Source organism: Macaca fascicularis, chromosome 16 (genome assembly GCF_037993035.2).
Source record: "Macaca fascicularis isolate 582-1 chromosome 16, T2T-MFA8v1.1".
Classification (NCBI taxonomy): domain Eukaryota; kingdom Metazoa; phylum Chordata; class Mammalia; order Primates; family Cercopithecidae; genus Macaca; species Macaca fascicularis.
The window spans coordinates 62,605,788-62,614,241 of record NC_088390.1 but is presented as its reverse complement, the minus strand read 5'-3'; the positions used below and the strand labels follow the sequence as shown (position 1 = coordinate 62,614,241).

General features: G+C 49.8%; 1 protein-coding gene across 1 annotated transcript; it reads left to right on the top strand.

Annotated features, from left to right (window-relative positions):
- Window positions 1–624: 624 nt before the first annotated feature.
- Window positions 625–6,827, top strand: KRT9 (keratin 9). Its single transcript, XM_005584185.3, has 8 exons — window positions 625–1,348; window positions 2,504–2,586; window positions 2,709–2,865; window positions 3,137–3,298; window positions 4,064–4,189; window positions 4,312–4,535; window positions 4,948–5,396; window positions 6,519–6,827. Exons 1-8 carry the CDS (start codon window positions 692–694, stop codon window positions 6,536–6,538), a joined length of 1,878 nt encoding a protein of 625 aa, XP_005584242.2. The 5' UTR covers window positions 625–691; the 3' UTR covers window positions 6,539–6,827.
- The last annotated feature ends 1,627 nt before the right edge of the window (window positions 6,828–8,454 follow it).

Genomic DNA, 8,454 nt, shown 5'->3' with positions numbered 1-8,454 from the left:
GGGCAAGGTCTGGGTGCCTCTCTCCATCTTTTGGCCATGCCTGTTGTCTTCTTATCAAACTGGAATCTCCCAAGGGCAGAGCCTCAGTCTCCACAGAAAGCCTTGAGGATCCTGAGAGCGAAGACTGGTTTCATCCTTTTGGGGCTCTACAAGGGCAGGGGCTGTGCCTCCCCCTCCTCTGTGATAACTCCTTAGTACCCTGGTTCCAGCTCAGCCCACAGTGGGCACAAGGTGGGAGCAAGGAGGGATGCAGACAGCACTGACCATCAATAGAGGAGGTGACTCTGCTCTTGTGAGTTTCTCTCCTGAAGGGGCTAAGTCTTAGACCTGCTGTTGGGGCCAGCCAGAGACCAGGCTCCAGGATCTAGGTCACCCCTGTGGCAGTAGAGCTGATTTATGGTGGCCCTGACAGCCTAATATCATCAAATTATCCCACACAATGGAGAGAGGCTGGGTCGCCCCCAGGCAGTCACCAAAGGACGCTGAGCCTGGGGCAGCCGAGCTGCCTCCGTATCCCAGACCTCCCTCAGGTCTGTGGGGGGAGGCTGGCACAGACCAAGGGCACACCTAGGTGTGCCACCTTCAGCTGGGGGTATAAGTAGGCAGTCCCAGGGACAGCTCTGTACCCTGCACTTGGGAGCCGGCAGCACTCCTACCACTGCTTCTTAACCTGTGAGCTACCAGCCGTGTCATGAGCTGCAGACAGTTCTCCTCGTCCTACTTGAGCCGCAGCGGCGGGGGTGGCGGGGGCGGCGTGGGCAGCGGGGGCAGCATAAGGTCTTCCTACAGCCGCTTCAGCTCCTCAGGGGGCGGTGGAGGAGGGGGCCGATTCAGCTCTTCCAGTGGCTATGGAGGGGGAAGCTCTCGTGTCTGTGGGAGGGGAGGTGGCGGCAGTTTTGGCTACAGCTACGGCGGAGGATCTGGGGGTGGTTTTAGTGCCAGTAGTTTAGGTGGTGGCTTTGGGGGTGGTTCCAGAGGTTTTGGTGGTGCTTCTGGAGGAGGCTATGGTAGTTCTGGGGGTTTTGGAGGTGGCTTTGGTGGTGGTTCTGGAGGTGGCTTTGGTGGTAGCTATGGGGGTGGGTTTGGTGGTGGCTATGGGGGTGGATTTGGAGGCTTTGGAGGTGGTGCTGGAGGCGGTGATGGTGGTATTCTGACTACTAATGAGAAAAGCGCCATGCAGGAACTCAATACTCGGCTGGCCTCTTACTTGGATAAGGTGCAGGCTCTAGAGGAGGCCAACAATGACCTGGAGAATAAGATCCAGGATTGGTATGACAAGAAGGGCCCTGCTGCAACCCAGAAGAACTACTCCTCTTACTACAACACTATTGATGATCTCAAGGACCAGGTAGGTGCAGGAAACTGTTTCTGTCTTGGTCTTTTTCTCTTACATTCTTTATCTTCCAAAAAAGGTAAAATGCTAAACTCTAAGCTCAGATAATAGCCAGGGAATCCACGTTTTGGAAATGTACGCTTTCATCAGAAACAAACTTGTGTTTGGTTTCTGGGGATCCCAGGATAGGACTTTGGCCTGTGCTCTGAGGGTTCATTTCCATTTCTTCAACTTTCAGAGTTTGGGCAGAGCAGAGAGGAGGCCTGGGTTAACATGAGCTGAGCTGGGACTGGATGTGGAACCTCCTTTAGGTCTGGTCTAAGTCAATACTCTCTCTTCCTTTGTACTTCTCCTAGGCTTCTTTAGGAGTGTATCTTGATCTTTTAAGGTATTTTGGACCCGATTGTACATTTGGTTATTCAAGTGATGGAGAGGATCCAGAACTCTGGGAAAGGAAAGCTGTCTATCCATCCATCCATCCATCCATCCATCCATCCATCCATCCATCCATCCATCCCTCCCTCCCTCCCTCCACCCACATGTCCATCTATCTGTCCATTTATTCAGCCATTCAGTTCAGTGAGTGCCTACCCTCAGGGTTGCTCTGGGTAGACACAGTGATGTGCTAGACTGAGTTCTGGTGGAGCTCACAGTCTGACTCTTCAGTATATTCAGTGATTCCTCTTGTTTTCACTCCTGCATGTGTCTGGATGTGCTGTTTCTTCTACTCCAAACCTCTTCCATTTATTTATTAATGTTACACCCTAGCCATCCTTCAGCGCCCAATTCAATTGCCAGCCACCTCCTTCCTGAAGTCTTTCTTGATCTCCCATTGCCGTAAGCCACCTCTCCTTTCCTTGAACTCTTTTAGGACACTTTTGACTTTGTAGTCAATGGTGGGCTCCTTGAGGAACAGGATGTCAGTAATCTCTAAATCCTACAATGCCCTTTGCAGTAGATCTTCAAATATTTGTTGAATGAATGAATGAAGGCCACACCAAACATCTTCGCTGAAGCCTGGAAGGGGTCTGTGCCATGTCCCAGCTGTTGGAAGTTCCTCATTCCTCTTGAGAATCTTCCTGAATGGAATCCTCACCTCCTGTGCCTGGCCTCTTGCCCTCCAAGCAGTGGTCCACAGTGTGACTTCATGGTTGTGTCATTTTTTTTCAGATTGTGGACCTGACAGTGGGCAACAACAAAACTCTTGTGGACATCGACAACACTCGCATGACACTAGATGACTTCAGGATAAAGTGAGCCCTGCTCCTCCTTTCCTCTCCTGTCATCAGCCCTTACCCCCTGAATCTCAGTGCTCTGGAGGTCCTGGTAGGCCCTTGTTCCGTCTTGATTGTTTTCTACCCTGGCTGGTCTGCAGGTTCGAGATGGAGCAAAACCTGCGGCAAGGAGTGGATGCTGACATCAATGGCCTGCGGCAGGTGCTGGACAATCTGACCATGGAGAAGTCTGACCTGGAGATGCAGTATGAGACTCTGCAGGAGGAGCTGATGGCCCTCAAGAAGAATCATAAGGAGGTAGGGTGCTGGGGCTTATGGCTTACTGGGGAGAGGGAGGAGCAGAAATGCCGAGACAGCATGGGAGCTTTGGAGAATTACCCGGGAGACACCCTCTCCTTTGCTCTTGAGGACACTTTCAGCTTCTCCTTGGCATCACCTATGGTAGTGGGTGGGCTTTGGCTTCACAACTGTGTCCCCTTTTTGTACCCTGTGGGGACCACAGGCAGAAATCTGAAAGGTGGTGCAGAGGACTTTATCCCTGACCTCATCTCCCCTTCCTCCCTGGCAGGAGATGAGTCAGCTGACTGGGCAGAACAGTGGAGATGTCAATGTGGAGATAAACGTTGCTCCTGGCAAAGATCTCACCAAGACCCTCAATGACATGCGTCAGGAGTATGAGCAGCTCATTGCTAAGAACAGAAAGGACATCGAGAATCAATATGAGACTCAGGTGAGCAGAGTGGGCTGCCCATTCAGCCTCCTCCCCTCCATCTATGCATATCTCCATCCCTCCGGCCTCCCATTCCTTCATCCTCCTATCTCTCCATCTCTCAGTGAAGCTGTCATTTATCCATCTTCCAATGGAAGTCATTCAACCATCTTCATTCACTGCATACCAACATCATTACAAAGTAGCTTCTCAGTGCCATGTTATATGTAAAGTATTGATGTCTCAGAGGTGTTGATGTCTCAGATATGAGCCAAAGAAGATTGCTGCCTTGAGAAGCTCACAGTTTATTAGATGTGTGTGAACAAAAGCAGAACGTGAACAATTTAATCTAATGCTATGTAATGTAGGACTACAAGAGAGGGATACAGTGTGTCTCCCATACTGTACTGAACTCCTTGGTAGTTCTCTTCCTCCTTGAGTCTCCAGTGCCTAGCCAGAGTCTGGCACATACATGAAGGCATGGTCTGTGGTGTGTGTGTGTGTGTGTGTGTGTGAAAGGTGGGGGAAGTTTGGAATAAGGTTAGATTAGAAAGATGGTTGTGAGACAAAGTGTGAAGGATCTTGCAACCTTGTTGAGAGGGAAGGTCATATTGAGAGGACTGGACAAACCTTCATGGCTGGAGGGTACCCAGAACTCAGAAAGACTTGTCCTTGGCTTTGGATCAGCCTTGGCCCTGCAGGTGAAGATCCTGGTGAATGGGGCAGAATCTTGCCCACTGAAGCTCCTGGCCCAGCCTGATGCTTACTGAGCCTTTGGTTTTGCAGATAACCCAGATCGAGAATGAGGTATCCAGTAGTGGTCAGGAGGTGCAGTCCAGTGCCAAGGAGGTGACCCAGCTCCGGCACGGTGTCCAGGAGTTGGAGATTGAGCTGCAGTCTCAGCTCAGCAAGGTTGGTAGTTCTGCTGTAGAACCTTTGCCAAGGTGGGGCACAGGAAGGCTTTGCAGCCCAGGAGTGGGAAGAAGAGGAGTTATGATGTAGCATCCCTCTTAAAGCCTTCTCTTGACCCTTAGAAAGCAGCCCTGGAGAAGAGCTTGGAAGACACGAAGAACCGCTACTGTGGCCAGCTGCAGATGATCCAGGAGCAGATCAGTAACTTGGAGGCCCAGATCACTGAAGTCCGGCAAGAGATCGAGTGCCAGAATCAGGAATACAGCCTTCTGCTCAGCATTAAGATGCGGCTGGAGCAAGAAATCCAGACCTACCGCAACCTCCTTGAGGGAGGCCAGGAAGACTTGTAGGTGCCCCACGATTCAGTGGAACCCCTGGGGGTCTCTTAGGCCTCTGATACTCCTTCTGTCCCTCTGGATAGAGGCAGCTGGGGGAAGTTCTTATACACAGGGTCTTATGGGTTGAGGACTTCTTCATCCTGGGGGCGGTGGGGATCTCAGTGCATTTGGGCTTTGGGGAAGGAGGATGGTGACACTGAGGGAAGGCGCTGCCTCCCTGCTCCAGGGAGGGGAAAGCTCCACAGTCCCAGCTGGAGGCTCTACCCTCCCAGCTATGGTGCCAGCCCAGACTCTGTCCTCTGCCTCCCAGGAAGGAAAACAGAAAGATTCATGTTTGGGTCCTGACTCTGTTCAGGTCCATCCTCATATATGTGTGTTTGGGCCGCTCATTTTAACTCTCTTGTTTTCTTTCTTTCCTAGTGAATCCTCCGGAGCTGGAAAAATTGGTCTTGGAGGTGGCCAAGGAGGTCGAGGAGGAAGTGGAGGAAGTTATGGAAGAGGTTCCAGGGGAGGAAGTGGAGGCAGCTATGGTGGAGGAAGTGGTTCTGGAGGTGGCTATGGTGGAGGAAGTGGAGGTGGCCATAGCGGAGGAAGTGGAGGTGGCCATAGTGGAGGAAGTGGGGGCAGCTATGGAGGAGGAAGTGGCTCTGGAGGAGGAAGTGGGGGTGGCTATGGTGGAGGAAGTGGGTCCAGGGGAGGAAGTGGAGGCAGCCATGGTGGAGGAAGTGGTTTTGGAGGTGAAAGTGGAGGCAGCTACGGAGGTGGTGAAGAAGGGAGTGGAAGTGGTGGCGGCTATGGAGGAGGAAGCGGAAAATCATCCCATTCCCAGTCTTCTTCCTCAAAATCTGGTGACCAAGATGAGACAAAAGGTAAGGGACAATCCTAGGTTGTGGGGTGGAGGGAGGCACAACTCTAGGTTGTGGGGTGGAGAGTCAAGGTATCACCCTTTTTTTTTTTTTGAGTATTTTTGAATCTCTGGGAAATACAGATTCTGAATAGAGCTAGATGTTAGGGAAACCTCTATGAGGTGCCAGAGACATGCCCTTGGTTCTCAATTGATCATTATTTTTGACAGAGCCTAGGATGAGGCTAGGACTAAATCTACACATGGCTGAGTCTCAGTAGTGTAGGAGATGGGTTGAAAATTGTGCATTATCATGATACACCCTTTGAAGTAGGTTTCATTATAATCCCCATTTTAAGGAAAATGAGGTTCAGAGAAAATAACTAAAATAACTACTTTGCTCAAAGTCATACAATCACAAATGAGGGGTTCAGCTCTGTGGGGCTTCACAGCCAGTACTTTCAACCCTCATGAGGATGGGGGACCTGGATCAGCAACAGTTCTGCTGGAAAAGAGACTCAGAGATTGCAGTCAGTGGTTGGTTTGCACAACTATTGCATGATGCAACTGCCAAAAGGATGAACATAATCTAAATGTAAGAAAGACTCACACAGGTGAGTTGGTCTCTAGATCAGGGAAAATTTTCCCATGTACACATTGAGTTTTATAAAATAAAAATGTAATATGAAATTATAATAAAAGGCTGGGTAATATGACTGGGGATGTTTAGCTCAGGGTAGACTTGAGGTGCCTGGGAGCTGCCCTGCGGGGTGTCTGATGTGGTTTTGTGTGTCCAGTGGCACTGCAGGGCCAGGGATGTATATCTAGGAGTGAGGCTGGGGCCATTTTTGCCTCAATATCCAAATAATTGACTAACATATCTGTTGAATGGAGGGGGCTGCCTCATAAGCTCCCCACCCTCAGACTTGGGGGTGCATCTGCCAGGTTTGCTGCAACAGAGATTCAGGAATTAGATGGGGACCAGTAGATTGGGAGAACCCAGAGTCCTTCCACCTCAGGATTCTCCAGCTCTTTGAGCTCTAGTGTCCTTACTTTGAGTTTCCCCATCTTTCCCCAAGTCCCAACCTCTCTGCTCCTGCTCACAGTCCTCCCTTCTCCCCCTCATCTCCCTTCTGTCTCTCCACAGGCTTCCTTTCGCGATACTAGAGCCTCTGTAAACTTCTCCTGCCCAGCCCCAGCTGAGCATCCCCAGATGGGCAGACCCCTGATGAAGCCTGCTTATTGGATCCTGACATCAGGAATAGCTGGCAACCAGCCCCTGTGCCCGTTTGGGACTGGACTGACTTGGCATATATGCCTCTGGCTTTCCACTGGCTTCCAACCCTGCTTGGCTTTGATGACTTCAGGGTTGGGGAGACAGACCTCTTTCCTCTCTCTGGCCTGGGGTGATCTCACACCCTGCATGATCTTGACTATAATAAAGCTTTCCTACTGCAAGTCAAACTCAGACTTTGATCCATTTGTTCTTTGGGATTAAGAAGGGATAGGGTGGGCGGGACATAGTAGCTCATGTTTGTAATCCTAGCACTTTGGGAGGCTGAGACAGGAGGATCACTTGGGGCCAGGAGTTCAAGACTAGCCTGAGCAACATGGTGAGACCTGTCTTTACAAAAAACTAAAAAAAAAATTAGACAGGCATGGTTGTGGGCACCTGTGGTCCCAGCTACTCAGGAGACTGAGATGGTAGGATTGCTCGGGCCCAGGAGTTGGAGGCTTCAGTGACCTATGATCGCATCACTGCATTCTGTCCTTGGTGACAGAGTAAAGGGATAATCAATCTGTTATAAAGAGTGTGGGTTCACTTTTCTATTAGTTAACTTTTGCTTGTAACAAAGGAACCCAAGTTTAGTGACTGAAAACAACAACCATTCATTTAGCTTACAGTTTTGCAGTTTAGACTGGGAAGCTTTGTTTCCCTTTATGCATCTGTGGTTCACTGCAAGTCAGCCAGGTGGCTCTTCCTCTGGTAGTTGGCTGGGTGCTAGTTGGGGTGATGAGGATGAATGGGGTATGTGACTCCCATCCTCCAGCCAACTAGCTTGAGCAAGTGTTCCAAGATAATGAGCAGAAACATGCAAGGCCTCTTGAGGTTTAGGCTCAGAGAAGTCACTTTGGCTGTACTGTATTGGCCAATCAAGTCACAACCTAGCCCAGATTCAAGGGCAGGGGAAATAGACTTCTCTTGAGGGGAGGAACTGCAAAGTCACATGGCAATGGGCATGGATATAGGGAGGGCAATAACTGAAGCAATTTTTTGCAAACGATCTACCATAGTGTATTGGCATGTCGTGTGTTAACTATGGAGGAAAACAAGACAAAAATGACTTGGTCTTTGCTTGGAAGATTTCGAGTAAAAAATATAGGCATAAATAAAGTCCTTCAAGGCAAAGTAAGGGACATTCCGCAAGATAGCAGCCAATAATATTCTCTAAAGATTCTGATAGTCAAAAATCCTTTTTATCACTAGGGACAAATAGGCTCCCTCAGCCTATGTACCCGATACTATAGCTGCCTATTAAGCTACCCCAAAGTATAGAGGCTTAAAATGACAAAATTCATTTTGCTCATGAATCTGCAGTTTTGACAGGGCTTGGTTGGGGACTGCTTGTCTCTGCTCCTCTTGGTTTTCTTGCGGCTTACAGGCTGGGGGCTGGAGTCATTTGAAGTCTTAGTCACTCATATCTGGCCTCACTGGGGCTCCTTGGACATCTCTCTGTATCTCTGGAGAGTTCGGTGTGATCCCTCCAGTGCGGTAGCTTCAGGGTAGCCCAACTTCTTCCATGCTGGCACAGGGCTCCCAAGACACACGTCCCGAGGGAGAAACCGCCAGAAAGAGGCGGTTTGACTTTTATCACCTGGATGGGGAAGTCACACCGTGTCACTTCTTCTGTAGTCACAGGCCTGCCTAGATTCAAGCGAAAGGACATAGACCTGTGGTAGGCAGAATTCTGAGATGCTTTCCCAATTTCTGGCCCTACTGTACATGTATCTTCTCCCGGTTATTCGATCAAACACTAACCTAGGTGCTACTGTGAAGGGATTTTGGTAACTAAGTTCTCAAA